Below are 25,886 nucleotides of genomic sequence, written 5' to 3'. Positions count from 1 at the left end.
CTCAGCTATGAGTGATCGCCAAAGGAGAAGAAGAAGACTCCAGGAGAAAGCCACTGACTAAGGCTAAGAGAGGAAGAGACTTTGGGCTCCTCCACATGTTCCGCCTATTGAGCATTTATCCTGAACCGGTTGCACAAAGCTTACGGAGAGGTTGCAATCAATTCTGTCCCTTATTTATTGAGCATTCGCCCCAATTTGTTTGTGAGAAGATTAAACAATAACAACATCTATCCATTCAGAGACCTGGTCTGAATAGAGATATTGGATTCTTGTCTCATTACACATGCTAAAGCTGTTTTTGGTCATCTGCATACTATCCCTTGCTTTTTCCTGTAGGACTAATTGCAGTCATTAACAGTCGTCAGCAGGTTTACCATACCCATCTCCTACTACCCTCCTGAGAAAAACCCCACCCACCCCACCCTCCCAATATATATAAGGGTCTGGTAACTTCTGTTTCAGTGTATCTGAAGAAGTGTGCATGCACACGAAAGCTCATACCCAGAACAAACTTAGTTGGTCTCTAAGGTGCTACTGAACAATTTTTTTTCAATTTTTTTTAACATCCATCCAGATTTGCTTGCACAGAGGTTATATGTCTCCCCATTGCTTCATTGTTTATCCCACACTTTATAGTGCATCGCCATCTTAGGTAAAGCGATAAAGAGACCCCTGACCATTAAGTCCAGTCGCGGATGACTCTGGGGTTGCGGCACTCATCTCGTTTTACTGGCCAAGGGAGCCGGCGTTTGTCCGCAGACATCTTTCCGGGTCATGTGGCCAGCATTACTAAACCGCTTCTGGCACAACGGAACACCGTGACCGAAACCAGAGCAGTGCACGGAAACACTGTTTACCTTCCCACCGGAGTGGTACCTATTTATCTACTTGCACTTTGACGTGCTTTCAAACTGCTAGGTTGGCAGGAGCAGGGACTGAGCAACGGGAGCTCACCCCATCGTGGGGATTTGAACTGCCGACCTTCTGATCGGCAAGTCCTAGGCTCTGTGGTTTAACCCACAGCGCCACCCATGTCCCTTACTGAACTTACTGAACTGCAAAAAGAGTCCACGCTTACCTTTGCTCTTGGTTTTCTAGGTCTGTGCCCAAGCGCCCCTCCCTCGCACTTTCCCCATGAAAACCCACCCTCTACTGCTGAAAACAATTCTGTAGAAAACCCAAACTGCCATTGAAGCGTGGATTTTCCTGGGGAAAGTAGCAGGAGGGAAATGAAAGCGCTCAGACATGGACCAGGAAAGTGTGGACCTGTGCCTAGAATAATTAAGCGTGGTTGAGCCCTTGGTGTTCCAGTCCCTCCATCCCTGCAGGGGCATAGTCCATCATTATGCGAAATGCCCTCCACCTCCCAAAAAAGACCACCCAGTATGGCAGAAAGGAGGCAACTAAATTTAGCTCTAGAAAAGATCAGCAGGTGTTTGGGAACAGTTCGGCCGTCCAGATGATTTGCATGAACCTTAAGGCAGCCAAGAGATACAGCTTATCATTTGAAAAAGCTGCTTGGATTATTTGTGGTGCATTGAGAGCGCCCTCTGGTGCTCTCAGATAAGAACAACTCTCAGTCTACACAACAAGGGTCTGGAAGCCAAGCCTTAAGGCAGGCATAGGCAAACTCGGCCCTCCAGATGTTTTGGGACTACAAGTCCCATCATCCCTGACCACTGGTCCTGTTAGCTAGGGATCATGGGAGCTGTAGTCCCAAAACATCTGGAGGGCCGAGTTTGCCTATGCCTGCCTTAAGAGGAACAGTTAAGAGAGCTGGGTATGTTTAGCCTGGAAAAGGGGAGAGGAGAGAGCCTATATGTTTATATAGGGCTGTCATACAGAGGATGGAGCAAGGTTGCTTTCTCCTGCTCTGGACTCGAACCCATGGCTTCAAGTTACAAGAAAGGGGGTTCTGAGTAAACTTTCTGACGGTAAGAGCTGTTTGACAATGGAATGGTCTCTCTCAGGAGTTTGTGGACTCCCCTTCCTTGGAGTTTTTTAAGCAGGGGTTGGAAAGCCGTCTGGCATGGGTTGCACATGGTTGGACTAGATGGCCTTTGGGAACCCTTCCGATTCTACAATTCTAGGATTCTATGACAAGCTAAAAAAAGGCAAAGGTAAAGGACCCTTGACAGTTAAATCCAGTCGCAGATGACTCTGGGGTTGCGGCGCTCATCTCGCTTTACAGGCCAAGGGAGCTGGCGTTTTCCGCAGACAGTTTTTCCAGGTCGTGTGGCCAGCATGACTAAGCCGCTTCTGGCGAAACCAGAGCAGCGCACGGAAACACTGTTTACCTTCCCACCGGAGTGGTACCTATTTATCTACTTGCACTTGACGTGCTTTCGAACTGCTAGGTTGGCAGGAGCAGGAACCGAGCAACGGGAGCTCACCCCGTCGCGGGGATTCATACCGCCAACCTTCTGATCGTTAAGCCCAAGAGGCTCAGTGGTTTAGACTACAACTGGAGAAACAATATTAGGGGCACATGAAGTCCTCCCCTTTATTTCCACAGACGTTTCTGCCCTTCCTGGACTCTGCATGCTCAGCACCCTCATCTGCAACAGCCAATGCACATTTTCTATATTGGTACCGTTTTTGCATATTTGTATTTATTTATTTGAATGTTGCATTAGTTCTCTTTCGTGGGAAAGCTCTCCCAAGGCAGCATATGGTCAGCAAATCATCTGTTTGAGGGAACCAGTGTGTGGCAGGACTTCCCTTGCCCTCCTGGGGTGGATAATGTCCTGGATCTGATCTGGGGTGGTGGAAGGGAGGGATGAAATGCTATGGAGAAGGGATTGCTCTTTAAGACAAGCAGAACCACTCCTGACATCAGCTGTAACTTTTAAGAACCGTAGCCTGAGTTTGAGCTTGCTTCCCCCTCCTCCCACCCACACATTTTTCCTTGTGTGCCGTGTCTGTTTCAGATTGTGAGCCGTATTAGCACTGATTTTTGCGTGGCGAGTTCCCGTCCCCCCAGTGGAAATAATGACACATGACACAATTATTAAGGTTAATGGGCTAAATAAGGCCACAACTTTATTGGTTACAGGTGAAGAGCGGTATTGGCTTAGGCATTGGTCCTAACCGACTATATCCGACTTCAGCCCGTCTGCTTGAAGTCCAGGAAGGGTTAACCACCAGTAGGGGGAGTCCTGCTGATGCACATCAACTAGGAACTCCCCCAGGGTCACCGATAGGGGGCGTGCCTTAGGCCCTCACCTCCCCAGTCTTCAGATAGGGCCACACACCCCGGAATCCTTTACCAGACTACCCTTCAATATGTGGGGCAGGTGATGGCGCTTCCTCCCCTCTTCCATCTACAGAGCAATACCAATGCTTAACCGCCAGTACCCAGAAAGTTGTGACGATTTGCTATGAGGTAGGCGAAAACCAAGTGGCTGGTGCCAATTTGCCAAGTGGAAAAATTCCTACCAGGCCCCTCGATGGCGACCAACCAAGGTCCATAGCAAGGTCAAGGAACGATAAACCTTATAGGGTGGGAGGGTGGGAAACAGGAACAGCTGGTGGGCGGGAAAAGAGGGAGATCCCTGGCTGTGCCTGCGTTTAAATTGGGCAGGCCACGTCCACACAGCCAGCTGATTGGCTGACCAGGGGGTGACGCGGCTGGGGATTCCCCAATCGCGCAGGGGCTGGGCTCCAGCCCTGCGCACATGGTGGGGCTGTGAAACCCCCAATCCCACCTCATCTGCAGGGCGGAAGTGGCTTTGTAAGCTACCCTGGCAGCTTTTGGGGCTCAAGGCGGGTGGTGGTATAAATGTTGCAATAGAAAGAATTCAATGGTGTCAGGGGTTCAGGGACAGAGGCACAGGTGAGGGGGGAGACGGAGAGTGATGGGGAAGAATCCCAGGACAGTGAGGAAGAGGATGACAATGACTTGAGGTCTTCCATGAGTCTCTCAAGTGAATCGGAGGATTCCCAGAAGGGGGCGCCCCTGGTCAAGCCAAGGGGGGTCACAGGGGGGACTTGCCAGGAGAAGGGAAGCAGCAGGGAAACCCCGAGTGGGAGTGGGAGATCGGGGTCGGCTTCCCAGGAGGAACGGAGTGAAGAGGGTGGAGTTCCCAGTGTGACAGACGGAGCAGAGCAGGAAGGAGACAGGGGAAGGAGATCGGGGCAGGACGTCCTGCTGGAAGGGGAGGAGAGTAGTACAGGGAGTAGTGTAAGTGTCAAGAGGAAGGTCAGGGGTAGCGAACGCGCGCCAAGTTCAAATGTGGAGGCGCGCGGAAATGCAGAGAGCCCGGAGGAGGAGCCTGGCCCCAAAGCACGAAGGAGGGGGGAACAGGCATCTGAGGGATCCGCGTCCGGGGAAAGCAGGAGGGAAGGAACCCAGGGGGGCAGAAAGACCCTGCGGAAAAGGAAAGACAGGAAGAGGTGGACTAGCACAAGCCTCTTAAGCTGGTGTAGGGGCGGGACCGATTCAGAGGGGACTTCAAACGTCTAGGCTAAGAGACGCGGGGCTGCGCGCCTCGGTTGTGGAACCAGTAATGAACTGCAATAAACATCCTTGTATATAAGAAGAACCTGGCGTTGGTCTTTTGTGAGCTGAGACCTGAGGCAGCCCCTGACAAATGGGCTTTTAAATCAACGGGACACACACACACACACACACACACACACACACACACACACACACACCCCATAACTACTGAGAACAAGATAAGACAAACAAAAAAGGCAGCTTCCAAACCACACATAAAAAGCCTGTTACCTGCCGCACCTCGGGATTTGACTTACTTCACTGAGATGGAGAAATCCCCTGGGCTGCTCTCACTTTCCCGGATAAGGAAAGCTCCCTGGAAATTACGTTTCAAGAGAACGTCCTCAGCTGCTTGCCTGGACAGCTTTCCGGAATACCACCTGGGTGAGAGAGCCAAGAAAAGAGGTGATCGGTGATAGGCAGGCAAGAGTAATAAATAATAATAATAATAATAATAATAATAATAATAATAATAATAATAATAATTTTTATTTATACCCGGCCAGAGCTGGGCTCAGGGCAGCTAACACCAATAAAATCACAGTAAAAACATAATAGAGGGAAAAGAAAAGAAGAAGAAGAAAACCAATTTAAAATACAGGTTAAAATGCAATTTAAAATGCAGCCTCATTTTAAAAGTAGCCGATAAATCAAGACCATAAGGGGAGGGAAACATAAGGGTCAGACTGAGTCCAAACCAAAGGCCAGACAGAACAGCTCTGTCTTGCAGGCCCTGCAGAAAGATGTCAAGTCCCGCAGGGCCCTGGTCTCTTGGGACAGAGCGTTCCACCAAGTCGGGGCCAGTACTGAAAAGGCCCTGGCCCTAGTTGAGACCAATCTAACCACCTTGTGACTTCCAAAGTGTTGTCATTTGTGGACCTTAAGGTCCTCCGCAGGGCATACCAGGAGAGGCGGTCCCGTAGGTATGTGGGTCGTAGGCCGCATAGAGTAGAGGGCCAAGAGCTGAGACCATTATTTTCTTGCTCTGAGATCACCTGCCGCAGTGTCAAGGCCATGAACAAGCTCTCCTATTTTGGGCAAGTGAATCTGTAATCACCAGGAACAGAAAGGGTTGGGGGACAAGAAGGAGACAGAGCGGAATATTGCAAGCCAAGCTGTCTTTGGAATAATGTGAAGAACGGGATCGCCAAGGAAGTTGGCTTCAGGCACCAGGCCTGCTGGCAGACCGACTCTGCGTTACAAAGACATCTGGAAATGTGACAGTAGGAGAACACTTCAATCTCCCAGGACATTCTATACAAGATCTCAAAGTAGCTGTTTTACTACAAAGGAATTTCAGAAATAGACTGGAAAGAGAAGCTGCTGAATTGCAACTCATTACCAAACTTAAAACAATGGAGAGACCTGGTCTGAACAGAGACATTGGATTCTTAACTCATTATACATGACTAAGCCATTTCTCACCTTCTCACCCCTTGCCTTTTCCTGTAAGACCTATTACAGTCGTTAAGAGTCGTCAACAGGCTCATCTCAGCTATCTGCCAATCTCCCATTCCCACCACCCTTCTGAGTAATACCCCTCCCCACCTTCTCACTATATAGAAGGGTCTGGCAACTTCTGTTTCAGTGTATCTGAAGAAGTGTGCATGCACACGAAAGCTCATACCAAGAACTAACTTAGCTGGTCTTTAAGGTGCTACTGGAAGGATTTTTTTTATTTTGGAAATGTGACAGGTTGGCAACCAGGGCTGTCTTAAGCATATCCGGCGCCATGGTGCAAAGCTCCCTCCGGCACACCCCCTCCTTTTCCTAGAGTTATTTTAGGGAGGACGGCGCTGCCGTCAGGGCTGGAGGAGGCGGGCAGCGGCTGGAGGGGGCGGGCAGCGGCTGGAGTGCCTTCCAGCTCAGCTGGCTGCTCTGTGCCATGGTGGCCATGGCAGATGGAGGCTCTGGGTGCGGCGCTGCTTCATGGCATGGCAGAGGCAGGTGAGGGCGGCGAGCTGATGCCACGAGGTGCCGCGTGTAGCCTCCGTGTGATGGCCTGGGAATCTGATTCAGAGGCTGAACCTGAGGAATCCCAGCCTGCACAGGAGTCCCCGCCTCCAGGGCTGGCTGAGCCGGGGCAGGGCCTTGAACCTGAAGGGCCCTCAACTGTGCCAGATCCTCAGGAGCAGACACCAGCTGAATCCACTCTGGCTCCGGAGGTGATCAAGGACCCATTGCCTGCAGGTGTTCCTCTCCTAGCCCTGTCAGGGGAAGGTGAGGTTGCCTCTGGGTCCAGTAACCCTCCAGCCTCTCCTGAGCTGCAGAGGCTCAGGGCAGAGAGGCGGAGGGAACTAAGTTCGTGCAGGAGGAGTGCTCGCCTCCAGGCCAGGGGAGGCGAGTCACCTGTGGACCGGGGCCACCCTATGCCTCAGAGGAGATAAAAGCCAGCCAGCCCCAGTCCCAGGTTGCAGGAGCAACATCGTTGGTAGCCTGTTCCTGCCAGCACCCTGTCCTGCTCTTCCAGAGTTCCTGACCACGCCCGGCTCCTTGCCTTGGACCCCGTTTCGTCCTTGACAGACAACCTCCATACCCTCGACCTAGGACCGGACTCAGACCACGTCGCACGGCAACACCCCCCCCCCCCCGTGACCAGCACACTCCGCCTCTTCTCTGGAGCCCTCTAGAACTTAGACTAGACTCTATGGGTAAGACGGCCCTGTTGGCAACATCAACCCACCGTGTGGAAATCTTAGCAGAGGACTGGAGACAGACAGGTCGTGCATCCACAGCAGTGATCAGAGAAGGAATGACCGCTGGGAGGAACGCAGAGAGAAGAAACGCCCCGGTGCATCTGCAGCAGCAAAACCGGATGCCTTCACCTGCCCCAGATGCAACAAAACATGTCTCTCCTGTATTGGTCTCTACAGCCACAGCCGGTGCTGTGGGACTTGCTTCTGAGTAAAATGCTTAGGATTGCAGTAAGACTGCATAGTCTTTACCCAGTGACCTGGGAATCATAGGCTAGTTCACCTGGGAGTGAGACGCAAGGGTTTGGCCTTGGTGTTGGGGGGCAGAGACGGAACAGCAATCGCGTTAGTGTACCTCCAAGCCTGCCCTCCAACCACCTCCCTGACTGAGCTGGTGGAAGCGGTCTCTGGTGTGGTGTCAGGGAATCCCAGGACACATAGTTCTGGGGGACCTCAAAATCCATGTCAATGCTGCCTGAGGACCCAACACCTACTGCGGGTTGCACCCTAGATCTGGTTTTCTTTACAGAGGAGATTGGGAAGAACCCTAGTCATCACCCTTTGAGAAGAAGGGTGGGATAGAAATGGGAGAAGATAAAATAAATAACAGACCCAAGCAATTACCTGTATTTTTGGACTCTCTTAAGGAGGGCATGGCTAGGGGTTGTCCTTCTTGTTGTGGCTGTAGGTGGTTGTCATTATTATGAGTCCCTAAACTGGCCGTTAGGATTGCCAGCTGACTGGGAAACAACCACCACCACAATAATTGCAGCGAAGCAACACGCTCAGTTCTGGTCTGCTCCTGGGCTTTTAACCAAGAGTCTGATCTTCTGAAATCCACGAGCCGTGGCACAGAAGTGAAATGTACCAACTTTTTGTTTGTTTCGAAATAAAATCAAGTACAGTGGTACCTCGGGTTAAGAACTTAATTCGTTCCGGAGGTCCGTTCTTAACCTGAAACTGTTCTTAACCTGAAGCATCACTTTAGCTAATGGGGACTCCTGCTGCCGCTGCGCTGCCGCTGCACGATTTCTGTTCTCATCCTGAAGCAAAGTTCTTAACCCGAGGTACTATTTCTGGGTTAGCGGAGTCTGTAACCTGAAGCGTATGTAACCCGAGGTACCACTGAACCATAAAACAAATGCCAAGGCTGTATCTGCGCTAGGCAATCTTTAAGCAAGCTTTCCTTGGAAACTAGTGTAGGATGGGATGGGGGGGGGGTTTGAAAATTTATCCAGCGTTATTGCATTTGCTTTTTTTTTAATAAAGATATTTATTGCAATTTTTTAAACAACAAAGAAACCACCATACATATAAAATACCATCACCGTACACATAAAAAAAGTCTAAGCAAAGTTAAGAAATAAACAGAGAATAAAAGAAAAGTACATAAAAGAGAATACAGTTGTTCATAAGTCATATTTTCATAATCTTTGGACTTCCTCACATCACCCTTCCCTGCTTTCTCGATCACTTAGTTATAGACAGCAATTTATTACCTTATTTCAGTTCTTATTTTATAAATCTCAGATATTATGTCCCAAATTTTAAATAACTTTATCATAAATTAAACTGCTTGGTTTGAACATAATATTGCTTCGAATTTCATCCTTTCCTTAAACCTCACTTATTCTCATATATCTTACAACAAAATTACTGCTGCCGTGTTACTTTCAATCGTGCATTCTCCTAACATTCACAGCGTTATTGCATTTGCTTACTTGTTTGTTCCAAAGAAATACAACGTCCACCCACAAGCTAATGTCTTTTGCATCTTGTTCGTTCATTGCCCTGCCCTCTTTCCCCCTTCCAAGTGCTGATTTATTGTGGATTCGTGAAAGAAGAACACTTGCAGCAGGTGAAAAATGCAACTGTCAAATGCGATGGGGCGATGTTCAGGGCAAAACCCTGTGGCCTGCCAGATTTTGTTGCTCCCATCATCCCTGAGTATCGGCCATGCAGGATGGGGCCGATAGGAATTGGGAGTCCAGCAATGTCTGGAGGGTTCATAACTTCCCCACCCCCACCTTAAATCTTCTCAATCTTCACCAGGATTCGTGTGTCTGGCTGCTGTTAAATGCGCAGCAGCCTCTGGCCCACTGGGACAGGGCTGGTCTCGGTTAAGCTGTGCTGAGTTCAGAGCTTCCCAGGAGGAAAGACTTCTGGGTTTGTTTTCCTGGCAAGGTTACCGTACTTTGAAAAGACTAAGCGATCCATAAATTCTTTGAAATAAATCAAGGAAAGGAACAAGCTGGTGCTGCTTACGGGTGAGGTTTCATTTTGATGTAGTTTTTGGGGATGAATCCTTCGGTGCCGAAGAGTTCGGCTTTGTACCAGTTCAGGTCATCTTCCATGTTCAGGATCTGTGGGATCCAAAAGAGAAAAAAAGGAGCAGCTGTTAGCTTGAAAGCACTGCCGGATTTATGTATAAGCTAAACAAGCTATAGCTAAGGGTCCCACTCTCTTGGGGGCCCCCAAAAAATTATACCGAAAGAAAGAAATACCATCTTTTACACTCACTAAGTGTAACAGGGTACAAAGGTCTGCTGTCTCAATAAACAGTGTGCACTACTATGGCAATATTGATAGTATATTTAAAAAATGCATTGTATTAACTACAATTGCATTGTACAGGTTATAACACTTAATTTCATATTAATAAAGCTATTTATAATTATTAGTAGCTTGCATCATATATACTGACTGAGCTATCCTTGATGACCTGCACAAAGTCTCTCTCCCCTCACAGTCTAAGTCACCCAGCATGCAACCTAGCCAAGTGGGGATTTCAACCCTATTCTACCACCCTAACCACTACACCACACTGCCCCTCTGTTGGACAGCATTTGGGCTCTTTCTTTAGAACTGGAGAACCTGAGTAGTTTATTTTTACATATATGACTAACCCGTGCCCTTGAAACGTCAGGTGCCCCATTTGCTGTTCTGGCTGATTCCCCCCACTCACTCACCCCCCCCCCCCACGTTCTTGTGAAAAGCGGCTCTCAGCTGCGAAAACAGGAACTGAGATTTCTCTGGGGGACTCTCTGGGCACCGAAAGAATTCCCCGGGTGACCAGCAGAGCGGAGCGGGCTGCAGGCAAGCTGATGCAAAGCAGGAAGGAGCCATCAGGGCCGTGAGAACATTTGGGCTGTAGAGATGGAAGGGACCCGAGGGTCATCTAGTCCAACCCAGGAATCTCAGCTAAAACATCCATGACAGATGGCCACCCAACCTTTGATGAAAAACCTTCAAGGAAGGAGAGTCCACAACCTCCCGAGGGAGATGGTTTCGCTACTCAAAAGCTCCAAGTTCTTCCTGAAGTTTCATCAGAATCTTCTTTCTTGTAACTTGAAGCCATTGACTTGAGTCGTACTCTTCAGAGAGGGAGAAAATACCGTATTTTTCTCTCTATAACACTCACATTTTTTTCTCCTAAAAAGTAAGGGGAAATGTCTGTGCGTGTTATTGAGCGAATGTGTGGTCCCTGGAGCCGACTGGCCCGAGTACAGGGGCAAAAATCAGGCAAAAATCAGATCGCGGAGGAAGGAAGGCTAAAGAGAGGAGGTTGCTGCTTTCCTGCATTCTGCCTCAGGGTCTTATCTTACTGCCCACTGTTTTCGCTAGGAGCGCAGCCGACAGTCACCACCTCCTCCTCTCTGTGCTCTGATGCATCCAGCATCACAGGCAGCTGGAAAATGCAGGTAGGAGAGAGAGAGAGAGGGCTGGCTTGGGTGGGTGGGGGAAAACTTTTGCCTTCCTTTCCTCCCTCCCGTTAAACCCCTCTCCTGCATTGTTAGCCAGCTGCTTCTCCACACACCCCTCTCGTGCTCCTTGTCCCTTCTGTGTTTTTCCTTCCCTCCCCACTTAAAACGTGGTTACAAAGCACGGATCCACATGGATCCTCAGGATCTTTGCATTGGGTCACCCCAAATTCACCATCAGATCACATAGCATGTCCATGGCTACAGCCTGCACCAAAAAAATCACGCACCCACTGTTGCCTTGGGCTGCAATGGTGCAAATACGTGGTTACAAAGCATGGATCCACATGGATCCTCAGGATCTTTGCATTGGGTCACCCCAAACTCACCATCAAATCACATGTCTGTGGCCACAGCATGAAGCACAAAAATGATACATCCACTGTTTCATTCAGAATTTTTTTCTTCTTGTTTTCCTCCTCTAAAAACTATGTGCGTGTTATGGTCAGGTGCGTGTTATCGAGCGAAAAATACGGTAAGCTTGCTCCATCATCCTTGAGATGTTTGAAGATGGCTCTCATATCTCCTCTCTGTCTCCTCTTTTCCAGGCTAAACATACCCAGCTCCTTCAACCATTCCTCATCAGGCTTAGTTTCCAGACCCCTGATCATTCTGGTTGCCCTCCTCTGCACCCGTTCCAACTTCTCAACTTCCTTCTTAAACTGTGGCATCCGCTGGAGTTTCTGAGTCAGCTTCAAGGGCAGCCCGGCGTAGAGCGAGTTACAATAATCAAGCCTGGAGGTGACCGTCGCATGGATCACTGTGGCCAGATTAGGGCGAGGAAGGTAAGGGACCAACTGCTTAATACGGCGGAGATGGAAAAATGCCACCTTTGCTGTGGCTGCAACCTGCGCCTCCACGGAAAGGTTGAAGCTATTGGTTTGAGTCCTACCCTCTGGAGTAGGAGAAAACAAGCTTGTTCCATCCTTCATGTGACAGCCCTTTAGGCATTTGAAGATGGCCATCTCCTCTCAGTCTCCTCTTTTCCAGGCTAAACATACCCAGCTCCTTCAACCATTCATCATAAGGCTTAGTTTCTGGACCCTTGATCATCTTGGGTTGCCCTCCTCTGCACACATTCCAGCTTGTCAACTTCCTTCTTAAACTGTGGCATCCAGTGAAAGAGGGTAAGGATTTGCTGAAAGGACTTTGTAAACGGGAATACAAAAAGGGGAGGTGTGAGGAGGTCAAGGAAATAAGCAAATGAACCTAAAGATATTGAAAAATGGATTATTTCTTTTTTAAGATATTTTTTTCTCATTTCTTCTTCCTTTTCGAATGTCTGTCTTTTTTTGTATTGTTTGTCACACTGTTTTTCTTTTGTGTAAAATCTCAATAAATATTTCATACAAAAAATAAACTAAAAAATAAACTGTGGCATCCAGAATTGGACACAGTATTCCAAGTGTGGTCTGACCAAGGCACAATAGAGTGCTACTATGACGCTGGTGGCGCTGTGGGTTAAACCACAGAGCCTAGGACTTGCCGATCAGAAGGTCGACCATTCGAATCCCCACGACGGGGTGAGCTCTCGTTGCTCGGTCCCTGCTCCTGCCAACCTAGCAGTTCGAAAGCACGTCAAAGTGCAAGTAGATAAATAGGTACCACTCCGGCGGGAAGGTAAACGGCGTTTCCGTGCGCTACTCTGGTTTGCCAGAAGCGGCTTAGTCATGCCGGCCACATGACCTGGAAGCTCCCTCGGCCAATAAAGTGAGATGAGCGCTGCAACCCCAGAGTCGTCCGCGACTGGACCTAATGGTCGGGGGTCCCTTTACCTATGACTTCCCTTGATCTGGACTTCTGTTGATGCAGCCTAGAATAGCATTAGCTCTTTTTGCTGCTGTATCTCACTGTGGACTCATGTTAAACATTCAAATGTCACTGTTGGCTGATGCAGAATCTAGCCATCACAGCAAGCACAAATGCAAGCTTGGCCCCACAACCGTGGGTGCTCGGGGCCGTGGGTGCCATGCACCGAAATTTGTGGGTGACCAGCCCCTTCATGGGGATTTTGAGGGTGCTTGGGCATCCAGGGCCCCAGTGATTTGGCCCCTGTGTTGGCAAGCATGGATGAATCAATCCATCAATTTCAGTTCTCCACGGTTCTCAATTTTTCCGATTGCAAATTCATTTCTTTAAATTTCTGCAGTAATTTGTGGGTGTTCAATATCCTCATGAAAAATTACCGGCACATTTTTGCATGTGGGTTTGACAGACAGAGGAAGTGGCAATTTCTAAAAAAACATGGCCATCTTTGTTAAACCACTTATGAATTGCCTGCTATATAAATGTTGCGTTTCTCAGTTGCGTTGATGTGAATTTCATGGTCGTCGTTTTAAAATTGTTATAAAACATTTAAAAGGTCTGTTGACTGCAAGCTGAGAAATGAAGATGATAGCTTATATGAATATTCCCCTCCCTAGGAACCTTCTATCATATGTGGTGGACCTGTCCCAAGGTGAAAGACTTCTGGGAAAAGATTTATAATGAATTGAAAAAAATGTTGAAATATACATTTATAAAGAAACCAGAGGCCTTTCTTCTTGGAATAACAGGTTTGGAATTGCCCAAGAAAGATGTTAAATTATTTTTGTATGACACAACTGCTGCTTGTATTTTGTTAGCTAAGAAGTGGAAAACCCAAGAATTACCAACAATAGAAGAATGGCAGATGAAGATGATGGATTTTTTGGAGCTAGCCGACCTAACCGGAAGAGTCCATGACCAGAAGGAGGAGGAGTATCAGGAAGAATGGAAGAAATTTAATGGTTATTTAGTTAAGTTTGTTAAGTTAAATTAACTGGAAATAGCTTGCAGATACTTAATGGGCTTAGGATTTTATTTATGTTAAGTGATGATGTAATATGTTTAATTCTATAAGGTGAAGATTTAAGGATGTTAATGTTTAAGTTAAATTTCATAAAAATTGGTGTCAGAGCTGCTTGAAGATCCTAGCTCACAGAGGATCACGCTAGCCAGCGATCATTAAGTAAAAGTCTTTATTGAATTACAGTTTCCATTCTCACGCTGCTGCGCGCAAACTCTACGTCTAGTAGCTAGATCGGCGAAGCTCCGTCTGAATCTCCGCCCCGTGTGCACCAACTTAATATCCTAGCCTTGCTCCACCTTTTCCGCCTGACTGTCCTCCTCTGGGTCCCTCTACCCCCCGGGGCTTCTTCCTTCCGGGATTCCTCTGACGCTGACCCGGACCCTCCTGCCTCCTTGCGCCAGGCTTTAGGACCTGGTTCCCTTTCGGGGCTGCTTACTGCGCCGCCTTCCTCTGCATTTGAACTTGGCGCGCGCGCCCAACCTTCCACTTTCCTCTTAACCGTTTCTTCGCTCCCCGATGGAGGTGTGGCCACTCCTGACTCATGCCCTCCCTCCTGTGGTGAGCTGCCAGCGCTTCCCCCCTGGCTCCCTTCCTCTTCCCTGCTTCCTGGCAGTGACGCTGGTCCCGATTTCCAGCTGCTCCCCCCTGAGTCCCCTCTGGCTCTATCTTCCTGGGGTGCCCCCCTTGACTCCCCCCTTGCCCTGGCCACTGGTGCTCCTTTCTGTGAATCCTCTGATTCACTGGAAAGACTAGGAGATCTCGGGTCGTCGTCATCACTCATCTTTTCTTCTGCCTCCCCCCCTTCGCTCTCTGTTTCCTCCCTTGCCCGTGCCTCTGCTCCTAAACCCCTGACATCCATCCCCCCCTCGAAGCCCCCCATTCCCCCCTCCCCTCCTTCCGGTGCTGGAGCTGGGGGCTGCTGTTGCAAAGGGACGAACGTCGGATATCGGTCGCTTCCCGTGGCGGGCCTCCATCTGAACTCTCCCGGGTCTTCCTCCCTGCTCTCGTCGACGACGGTCACCTCCGCTTCCATCTCTGTGCCGCCGTGCTCGAAACCAGGGTCGTCCCCGAAAATGTCCATGTCCGTCTCTCCCTCACTTCCTCCTGGCGGCGTTGCTCGTCCTGAGCATTCCAGCCACTTTCTGCGGAACTGCTCCTCTGGCCTATCGTCCCACCAATACGAGGGTTCTGAGGCGGATCCCGAGGGTGACCCCTCCGGGGAACGGACGTCTCGTGTCGGTTCCTCGTCCGAGTCGAACCCCCGGAACGTGCTGGCCGAAAGCGTGGGCGTGAAAAGCCAGTCGTCGAAAAAGTCTGCTGGCATAGGTCTATGTGGGAAGAGGGCATGAAACTCGTCTTTGAGCAGAGGTTCGTCTAAGGCGTAGCCCGGCACCCAGCTGTTCGCACTGGCCGGGGTGCCCTCCTTGGCGAGAAAGTATTCTACCCCCTCTTCCCCCCATCTGGAGTCCAAAATCTCCGTGACTTCGTTGATGCGCTCCTTCTGTGCCACTCCCGCGTGCCCTGTTCTGTCTCTGGCCGGACTCGGCGCCGTTCCGGGTTCCTGGAACCTGTGCGGTGCCTTGTAGGGAGTGAGCACCGATCTGTGGAATACCGGATGCATTCTGGAACCCTCCGGAAGTGCCAGTCTGAAAGCTACCGGGTTGACCTGCTCTTCGACTTGGTAGGGCCCCAGTTGCTTATGCCCTAGTTTCTTCTTGGCCAACGACCTGGCCGGCACTGCGTGGGCTGCTAACCAAACCCAGTCTCCCACGTGGAGCTCTTCTCCAACCCTTCTGTGCTTGTCTGCTTGTACCTTGTATGCGTGCTTGGCCAGCTCCAGGTGGCGCCTCAGCTGATCGTGGACTTCCTGCAGCTCCGACGCGAACGCATCTGCTGTCTGCGGCTCCCCCTCCCCCATTCTTTCCAGTCCCGGGAAGGTTCTGGGGTGCCTCCCGTTGTTGGCGAAGAACGGCGTGACCCCCGTGGACACGTGCTTCGTGTTGTTGTAGGCGAACTCGGCAAGCGGCAGGTAATCCACCCACGTCGCAGGCTGTTGATTTGCATAACATCTCAGGTACTGCTGCATGATGGCATTGACCCGCTCCGCTTGCCCGTTGGTCTGCGGGTGTCTCGCCGACGCCAGGTTGATCTTGACGTTCAGGAAGCCCATCAGCTTCTGCCAGAAATTCGAGATGAACTGCCGCCCCCGGTCGGACAGAATAGACCGTGGCAGACCGTGAACCTTGAACACGTGGTCTATGAACAGTTTGGCGGTTTGCTCCGCCGTGGCCACCTTAGCACACGGAATGAAATGCGCCATCTTGGAAAACAGGTCCACCACCACCAGCACTGCCGTCTTGCCCCTTGAGCTGGGCAGATCCGTGACAAAGTCCAGGGCCACCCTTTCCCAAGGTTCGACCGGAGTTTGCAGCGGTTCCAACAGTCCGGCCGGCGGTTTGTGCACTGGTTTGGCCCTCTGGCAGGTGTCACACCTCGCCACGTAGTCTGCGACCTCCCCTCTCATTCCAGGCCACCAGAAATCCCTGGCTACTAATTCCACCGTCTTCTCCTTGCCAAAGTGCCCGGCCGTGGGCGCGTCGTGCAGCTGCTGCAGCACCTTGGCTCGAAGTTCGTCTCCCGGCACGTAGATGGCCCCTTTACGGATGAGCAATCCATCTCTTAGCTGGAAACCGTCGGCCGCTGCCTTGCCCCTTTGCACCTCTGCCATCTTTGCTTGTGCGAAGGAGTCCCCCTGCAACGCTCGTCGCACCGCCTCTAGGTCCACGGTCGCCGCGGCGCACGCCCACACTGTCGGTGCGAAGATGTGCATGGCGGCCGCTGGTGTTGCGTCCTCCAGATACTGTGGCTTACGGGAGAGAGCGTCTGCCATGATGTTGGTGTCCCCCGGGACATACTCTATTCGGAAGTCGAAGTTCGCAAAGAACTCAGCCCAACGTATCTGCCTCTGGTTCAGGAACTGTGCCGTGCGCCAGTGCTCTAGATTCTTGTGGTCCGTGCAAACCTGCACCGTGTGCTTGGCGCCGATCAGAAAGTGCCTCCACGCCTTGGACGCTGCGTGAATGGCCAGCAACTCCCTGTCCCATATGGTGTAGTTCTGCTCGGACTTGCTGAGCTTCCTGGAGTAAAACGCTCCCGGTCGCCACACCCCCTGCGGGTCTTTCTGCAGCAGGACCGCCCCCACGGCTCTGTCCGAAGCGTCTGTCTCCACCCTCATCGGCTTGCTGGGGTTGACATGAAGCAGCTGCTCTTCCGACGCGAAGAGACGCTTGAGTGCCTGAAAGGACTGCTCCGCCTGCTCTGTCCAAATGAACTTCTTTTTCTTGGAGCTAAGCGTGTCAGTGATGGCCGCCGTCTGCATCGCGAAGCCCTTGATAAACTTGCGATAGAAGTTCGCAAAGCCGACAAACCGTTGGACCTCCTTCCGGTTGCGCGGGCTCTTCCAATCCAACACCGCTCGAACCTTGGCGCTGTCCATGGCGAGCCCCTTGTCAGACAGCTTGTAGCCCAGAAAATCCACCTCCGGCACGTCAAATTGGCACTTCTCCAGCTTGGCGTAGAGCCTATGTTGCTTTAGCCTGCTCAGCACTTCCTTGACGTGTTTGTCATGCTCCTGCTGCGACTCCGAAAAGATCAGTATGTCATCTAAGAAACAGACGCACGTCTTGTAGAGAAGTCCCGCCAACACGTGATGCATAAATGCTTGAAAAACGTGGGAGCCATTTTGCAATCCAAAAGGCATAACTCTATATTCGTAGGTCCCCAGTGGCGTGAACATGGCTGTCTTCCACTCATCACCCTCCCGCATGCGAATGAGGTTGTACGCCCCCCGCAGGTCCAACTTGGTGAACACTCTGCCCTTCCGTACCCTTGCGAGGAGGTCGTCAATTCGGGGCATGGGGAAGTCCGATGGCCTAGTCACACTGTTCAAAATCCTGTAATCCACTACGAGTCTCTTTTGGGGCGTGTCCCGCTTCTTAACAAAGAATACGGGACTGCCCCCCACTGCCTTGGACTCCCGGATGAAGCCGCGCTGCAAATTATGATCAATGAACTCCTTGAGTTCTTGCAGTTCGTCCTCTGACATGGAATACAGTCTCCCTTTAGGCAGCGCCGCCCCCGGCAGCAGGTCAATTTTGCAGTCATATGGTCTGTGAGGGGGTAGCCTGTCTGCCTCCTTCTCGCAGAAAACTTCCAAAAATTCAGCGTACTTGTGGGGAATCGCTTGCAGCGTGCCGAGCAGCAGCTGTGACTCCTCTTCCTCTCCTTCCTGCCTGGGCACGATGCAGTGTTCAGCACAAAAGGAAGAGCCGAAGGTCAGCTGCCTCTGGTACCAAGCCATCGTTGGGCTGTGCTTGTCCAGCCAACTCATGCCCAATACAACGGGCGTGTCAGATAGTTGAGTGACGTTGAAGCTGATGATTTCTCTGTGATTCCCAAGTCGCATCACCATTGGTGGCGTCTGCTTCACCACTTGCCCCCCGAGCAGCTCCCTGCCATCCACCGTGACAACCTGCAGGGGCAGTGTGGCCGGCAGCAACTGCACAGCGTGCCTGTCGACAAAGTCCTGCCCTATAAAGTCCGCATTGCTGCCTGAGTCAATGGTGATTGGCACGTCTATGGTGATTCCATTGGGCAGCTGGAGAGATGCTGTGAGCCTCACTACTGGTTTGGGCGGGAGGGGGTTCACGGGCTGTAAAATCTCTGGGGACTGCGGCACTAACACGTCTGGCTGGGCCCCAGGGCCTCTTCCTCCAGCCAGACTGCTTCGTTTCCCTGCTGTGGTCCTCCTTGCTGCGTTGCTGCAGTCACCATTGCTGAGGCTGCAGTGAGCTTGTGGGGCCTCTGGGGACACTCTTTTGCCATATGCCCTGGTTCCTCACAGACGTAACACTTCCTGTTCCCTCTAGGAGGCTTCGCTTTCACTGCTGCCGGTGCTAGGGCTCTGGTTGCTGACTGAGCCCTTGCACCTCCAACCTCCATAGGTTCGGCTCCTCCTCCTGGCGGAGGCGTGGATTGCGCCCGCGCTGCTTCTCTGGGAAGGAAGGAGGGGCCCCCGGCTGGTTCGCGCCCTCCACGCCCTTCGTCCTTGCTCCACGGACGTCCTTCCAGCCTCACCCCCACTGCCAGTGCCCTCTGAACGACCTCCTGGGTGGTTCGGGGTCTCTCCCCCCTCGCGATCTCATCTTTAATCGAGTTGTGCAGCCCCTCCCAAAAGAGGTCTCTTACAGGAGCCGAATCTCTGTCCCATTCCAGGGCACTGACCAAGGCGAAAAAGCGGGCATGATACTGCCTGACGCTGGCCCTCCCTTGTCTCAGCCCATGCACCTCCTTCCGTGCAAGATCCACGTCAATACTTGATAAAAAGCACCCATCCATCGCTTTAATAAAGGCATCCGCATTCTGGAGCGCCGGATCCTTATCTCTCCATAAATTGCGTAGCCATGCTTTCGCATCCCCATGCAGATGGGACATGATGAACCCCACTCTCTCTTGTTCATCTCTAAAGTCTTTATGCAGCAGTTGCAGTGCGCACAGTACGTCGGCTCTAAAGTTGGGATACTGTTGCAGGTTCCCATCGAAGTGAGAGACCAGCCCGCCTGTCCGTCTCGCCAACCCAATTCCCTCCTGCCGGGGTGTCTGCTTTGTCAGCACGTCTAACCTGACCTGGAGATCCCTGCAGGCGGCAGCTGCCTCCTCCTCTCTCTTCCTGGATGCGAGAACCTCGGCGTTCAGTTGTGCCACTGCTTTTCTGAGGTCCTCTATCTGCTGCTCAGCCGTCATGTCGTCTGCCGTTCGTGAGCTCGCTAGTAGGCACCTGTTTCTCTCCCCTCCTCGAGGCTGTAGATGCCCACAATGGAGAGACGGAGCTTACTGTCAGAGCTGCTTGAAGATCCTAGCTCACAGAGGATCACGCTAGCCAGCGATCATTAAGTAAAAGTCTTTATTGAATTACAGTTTCCATTCTCACGCTGCTGCGCGCAAACTCTACGTCTAGTAGCTAGATCGGCGAAGCTCCGTCTGAATCTCCGCCCCGTGTGCACCAACTTAATATCCTAGCCTTGCTCCACCTTTTCCGCCTGACTGTCCTCCTCTGGGTCCCTCTACCCCCCGGGGCTTCTTCCTTCCGGGATTCCTCTGACGCTGACCCGGACCCTCCTGCCTCCTTGCGCCGGGCTTTAGGACCTGGTTCCCTTTCGGGGCTGCTTACTGCGCCGCCTTCCTCTGCATTTGAACTTGGCGCGCGCGCCCAACCTTCCACTTTCCTCTTAACCGTTTCTTCGCTCCCCGATGGAGGTGTGGCCACTCCTGACTCATGCCCTCCCTCCTGTGGTGAGCTGCCAGCGCTTCCCCCCTGGCTCCCTTCCTCTTCCCTGCTTCCTGGCGGTGACGCTGGTCCCGATTTCCAGCTGCTCCCCCCTGAGTCCCCTCTGGCTCTATCTTCCTGGGGTGCCCCCCTTGACTCCCCCCTTGCCCTGGCCACTGGTGCTCCTTTCTGTGAATCCTCTGATTCACTGGAAAGACTAGGAGATCTCGGGTCGTCGTCATCACTCATCTTTTCTTCTGCCTCCTCCCCTTCGCTCTCTGTTTCCTCCCTTGCCCGTGCCTCTGCTCCTAAACCCCTGACAATTGGGTTTTGGAAAACCGTTAAAAGGACATGCAATGAAATTCAACTAAGGGGAAGCAAGGAAGTCACTTAACAAAGTTAATAACTTTAATTTTCAATAAGGCTATGATCTATGTTTGTTTTGTTTGTTTTGTTTGTCTTGTGTGTTTGTTTGCTTTTTATAATATTGTGAAAACCAATAATTTTTTTTGGAAAAAAATATATATGAATATTCCCCTCCCCATCCATTTCCCCTAATATGATGCATTTCTGTATGTTACCATCACTAACATATGTGCAGTTTTGCACGTGTGACTTGGTGGGAGAACTGCACTGCGAAATTCGGAGAAGCATGAATTTTGAAGGATGGCTGTGCTTCAATTTCTGCATTTTGCCCAGAAAGTACAAAACAAAGAAGTTCACTTTTAAAGGTGAACGGAATCAGATTTCTCCTCCATCTCTAGTAGCCTTGTTTGTCCATCTAGGGTTGTATTGTCAACTCTGACTGGCAGTAGCGATCCAGGGCCTCAGGCAGAGAAAACTGCTTCCCACAACCTTTTCTTACTTGATCCTGAAGACGCCACAAATTGAACCTGTGACTTTTTATACACAAAGCTCTGCCCCTGTGCTATTGTTGCTCCCTGACTCTTGTCAAAGTCTCTTTCAGTCTCTATTTACTTACATCCTTCTTGGTATCGATAGCCCAACTTTCCTTCAAAGTGGCCATTTCATCGTCACAACAACCCTGCGAGGCGGGATAGGGCTGAGAGAGATAATGATTTGCCCCCAAATCATACAGTGGTAGGGACGCGGGTGGTGCTGTGGGTTAAACCACAGAGCCTAGGACTTGCCGATCAGAAGGTTGGTGGTTTGAATCCCTGTGATGGGGTGAGCTCCCGTTGCTTGGTCCCTGCTCCTGCCAACCTAGCAGTTAGAAAGCACGTCAAAGTGCAAGTAGATAAATAGGTACCACTCCGGCGGGAAGGTAAATGGCGTTTCCATGTGCTGCTCTGGTTTGCCAGAAGCGGCTTAGTCATGCTGGCCACATGACCCGGAAGCTGTACGCCAGCTCCCTCGGCCAGTAAAGTGAGATGAGCGCCGCAACCCCAGAGTCGGCCACGACTGGACCTAATGGTCAGGGGTCCCTTTACCTTTACATCCAGTGGTGCTTTGTTTCTGAGTGAGCCCCGGTTGTAGTCTAACCGCTACATCAGTATGGAGCTGAATATGCAACATACATTTAAACTTTTGAGGCACATTTAAAGCACACCCCGCCGCAAAGAATCCTGGGAGCTGTAGTTTGCGAAGGGTGCTGGAAACTGTAGCAATGCGTCGACTGGGCAAAGTTGCACGCGCAAATATATACGACAGGAAAAATGTGCGCCTGGTGTGGGGAAATGAAACTGACAGATTGGTAAGCCACTCTGAGTAACCTGTGACTGGAAGAATGTGGTATAAATATACTCTTTAAAAAGCAGAAGATGAGTAGGACTAGGGAGATCTGAGTTCAAATCCTCTCACTCAGCCATTATGTTCAGTGTGTGGCCTTGGGTCAGTCTCCCTCCCTCCCCACCCTCTCATCTCAGCCTTTCCTGGGAACAATAGTTTGTTCAGGGTGCTGAGAGTCATTAGAAGACCCCTGTTCCCTTCACAGAGCTACCATTCCCAGAGTTCCCTGGGAAAGAGGGACTGAGACTTGACCCAGCTGGGTCAAGCACCGTGTTATGCTGTAGCACCGTGCTTAGTTATGCTGGCCACATGACCCGGAAGCTGTGCGCCAGCTCCCTCGGCCAGTAAAGCGAGATGAGCGCTCTCCCCGGTTGAGCATAACTAAGAACTATAGCACCGTGACGTTTCACTGGTGTGTTCAAGCCTGCGAGTTGCGTCAAGGTAAGCTCTACTCCAAGAAGGCCCACTGAAATTAATGGGCCATGGCTCATTTAAGCCTGTGAATTTCAGTGGTTCAATGGAGCCCCACTGCCCTGTCCTCGTTAGACTGCTAAAACGAAGAAACCTCTGGCTAGCCAGAAATAGATGTTGGTGTGAAAGGATGGTGAGTTCAGCGAAACCTCAGCTGAACACCTAAAGCAAATCCCAGGCTGTGCAGCTCAGCGGTTGCTCAGAGACACCAGGTCCTTTAGCTTTGCCAGTGCTGGATTTATGTATAAGCTAAACAAGCTATAGCTTAGGGCCCCACTCTCTTGGGGCCCCCCAAAAAAAAATTAAAGGGAAAAAACACACCTGGATGTACATTTCCAAAATATAAGATTGAAAACAAATAAAATAAAACCTACATACAGCAACAGTGTTTTGTGTTGTGTAGGCCCCTATGATGTAAGTAATGGCCCCCGCCTGCTAGCCTGCTCCCTAAAATATCACTGGTTTGCTCATTTCTATATATAGGGTGCCTACATTCTGCATGGACTGGTTACATGGCAACATGGGCAAATGGCTTTAGATACCTACAGTGGTACCTCGGGTTACATACGCTTCAGGTTACAGCCTCCGCTAACCCAGAAATAGTACCTCGGGTTAAGAACTTTGCTGCAGGATAAGAACAGAAATTGTGCTCCGATGGCGCAGCGGCAGCAGGAGGCCCCATTAGCTAAAGTGGTGCTTCAGGTTAAGAACAGTTTCAGGTTAAGAACGGACCTCCGGAACGAATTAAGTACTTAACCCGAGGTATTAGGTCCATAAATTATATAGGATATATTCAACACAAAAAACAGTGACAATTTGTTGTTGACAAAGGACAGCTGGACACATAAGGGGCCCCATGACCTTCAGTAGCTTAGGGCCTCATCAAACCTAAATGTGCCTGACTCCAAGTGGTGGATCTCAGGATTATGGTACAACCCCAAGCAGATCCTGCAAGCCTGAAGTCTGCCTGTCCCTGGATGAACAAGTCGAACTGACTCCCGGAACAGATTATGTTGAAGAAGAAGAAGAAGAAGAAGAAGAAGAAGAAGAAGAAGAAGAGGAGGAGTTTGGATTTGATATCCCGCCTTTCACTCCCTTTAAGGAGTCTCAAAGCGGCTAACAGTCTCCTTTCCCTTCCTCCCCCACAACAAGCACTCTGTGAGGTGAGTGGGGCTGAGAGACTTCAGAGAAGTGTGACTGGCCCAAGGTCACCCAGCAGCTGCATGTGGAGGAGCGGGGAAGCGAACCCGGTTCACCAGATTACGAGACTACCGCTCCTAACCACTACACCACACTGGCTCCCAGAACAAAGGGACCACTGTATATACAACCTGAGCATAAGATGATCACAGCATTAACACTGCAACTGATCTTGTTGGCAGGGCACCGGCACTTAGATATAGCTCTTGCAACCCAACTCATTCTTTTGAGATGCTGATGAGGACCCTTGAGTGGCCAGCGGAAGTCATTGCCTTACAATGAAACTTGCCTGACCAGGATGGCAACCTCCTCTCTTAGACTGGGATGCAGGATCCCAACAATTGGAAGAGGCTCAGGGCATCATCCAGGCGGAACCCCCCCCATACCCTCCCCACAACAATACTGTATGGAGATTTGGTCCAAGTGCATAATTTTCCCTGGTGGTAAACTTGTCTGTCCAAAGATTTTCATTAAAGTTTTCACAATAGGATAAAATAGTATCTGAAACAAATAGAACCAAAAAGACAAGAGAGAGAGGAGAGGAAAACAAGAAAAGAAAGAGGGAAAGAGAAGAAAAATGAAGAAGAGGAGGAGGAGGAGGAGGAGGAAGAAGAAGAAGAAGAAGAAGAAGAAGAAGAAGAAGAAAGGAATAGAGAGACAGGACTTATTTAAAAAAAAAACCACCACCAATAATAATAATAATAAAACATAAAATTATATGAATGTAGCTATCATTAATTACCATATTTTCCCGCCTATGAGATGGGGACTCAGATTTAAGAAAATGGGGGGGATGTATCTGTGTATAAGACGCCCCCTAAGTTTTGACATTATTTTTTATGGGAAAACCTAGTCTTATACACGGAAAAATACGGTATATCTTAATTTTTAATACACATACAAAGAATCTAGATTCAGGTAGGTAGACGTGTTGGTCTGACGCAGTCAAAATAATTTTTTAAAAAATAGTCCAGTAGGACCTTAGAAACCAACTGAGTTTGTTCTAGGTATAAGCCTTCGTGTGCATGCACACCTAGAACACCTGTTGTAGGTATATACCTAGAACAAACTTAGTTGGTCTCTAAGGTGCTACTGGACTATTTTTTAATTTTTTAATTTTGACATACAAAGAAGTGAGTCTTCCCAGCTCTCACAGATCCCTCTCCAGATGGCAAACTTGGTGATCATCATCATCATCATTACAGGACAGCAACAATACCTTCAGGGTGTCGCCCTTCTTAAATGGCAATTCGTCCTTCTCATCAGCCTGGAAGTTGTATAAGGCCACGGCCTCCATCCTCGCTCTGGGTCCTCCTCCGAGCCAGGAGGGGCCTCGAAAAATATACCTCCCCTGCTTGTTCAACCTTGTTGGCGTTCTGCAGCTGAAACCTCGAAGGCTATCTCGCTAATCCAGCGTCCGGTGGGAGGGGGCGGCAGATAGATGAATATATATATTTTGAGAAGCTGCAGGTCCAGCTTTCTTCTGTCTCATCAGCTCACAAACACCCCAGAGTTTTGCTTTCTGTCTCTTAGGGCAGGCCCCGGAGTTGGTTAAGTGAAGTGAGAGAAGAAGCAGGGGGGAAAACCATGTGTGAAATGAGACAGGAAATGTATTTGAATAAGGTTGCCTTTGAGGGTGTAGTTGTGGGACGGAGAGATGGGACCAGGAAATGACAGCTGCAAAGAGTGACCCCTTGCCTTGTGTCCCAAGGGGGATTTCCTCCTCTTTACCCAGTGGGAGTAGGGCTGCCAACTCCTTTGTTGATCTCTGCTCTTGTGCTCTTAACAGTTGCTTGATCTCCCAGTATTTGATTAAGAGGATCTCTGCCCTCTCTCTCTCTCTCTCTCTCATTTAAGTCTGGACTGCTGGTTTCTGCTGTAAATTGTGCTGCTATTAAAGGCATAGGAACAGGCCAGGCTTTTCCCCCCTGGTCAGTTGGCAACCAGAGGTGCAATTTCCTGTTTTTAAAGGCAAGGGATCTCTCCTGCTCATTTGAATTAAATAAAAAATCTGCCTCCTAGTGGAAGACGCCCCCCCCCCCAGTTCAAATCTCAACCCAGCAATGGCCTCTCTGCCATATTGCAGCCTCGGTCTTTCCTCCCACATCTGTAGCATGGGGAGAATAACACCACCCTGCCACCAGGGCTGGCGTCAAAAGTCTGACAAATTTTGAAAGGTGCCCATGTGTCTGTTTGCATATTTTTCAGAAAGTTTTTGTTGTTCTGCCTTTAAATGCAAACTGGATCAAATCCACACACCCTGCACCACATCCTTACCACACCCGCTGCATTTTGCCACCTGAGGCAGCTGCCTCAATCTTTCTAAGGGCTGGCTATGAGCCTAACTGCTAAATGA

At 50.3% G+C, this 25,886-nt stretch overlaps 1 protein-coding gene across 3 annotated transcripts in view; it reads right to left on the bottom strand.

Annotated features, from left to right (window-relative positions):
- The window catches only part of GRAP (GRB2 related adaptor protein), a 48,563-nt gene extending 23,528 nt beyond the window's left edge, over positions 1-25,035 (bottom strand). The window contains exons 1-4 of one of the 3 annotated variants that reach the window (XM_081169742.1): positions 24,750-25,035; positions 21,093-21,173; positions 9,460-9,557; positions 4,759-4,881 (exon numbers count right to left, since the gene is read on the bottom strand). In XM_081169742.1, coding sequence (XP_081025868.1) covers positions 4,759-4,881; positions 9,460-9,557; positions 21,093-21,173; positions 24,750-24,827 — 380 coding nt within the window. In that variant the 5' untranslated portion in view covers positions 24,828-25,035. Of the gene's footprint in view, positions 1-4,758; positions 4,882-9,459; positions 9,558-21,092; positions 21,174-23,191; positions 23,317-24,749 lie in introns of those variants that run through there. The other 2 variants (XM_081169743.1, XM_081169744.1) reach the window with 2 other exon arrangements.
- Between the last annotated feature and the right edge of the window lie 851 nt (positions 25,036-25,886).

This window comes from Podarcis bocagei (genome assembly GCF_964188305.1).
Source record: "Podarcis bocagei genome assembly, chromosome: 14".
Taxonomy (NCBI): Eukaryota; Metazoa; Chordata; class Lepidosauria; order Squamata; family Lacertidae; genus Podarcis; species Podarcis bocagei.
This window is presented reverse-complemented; position numbering and strand designations above follow the sequence as displayed.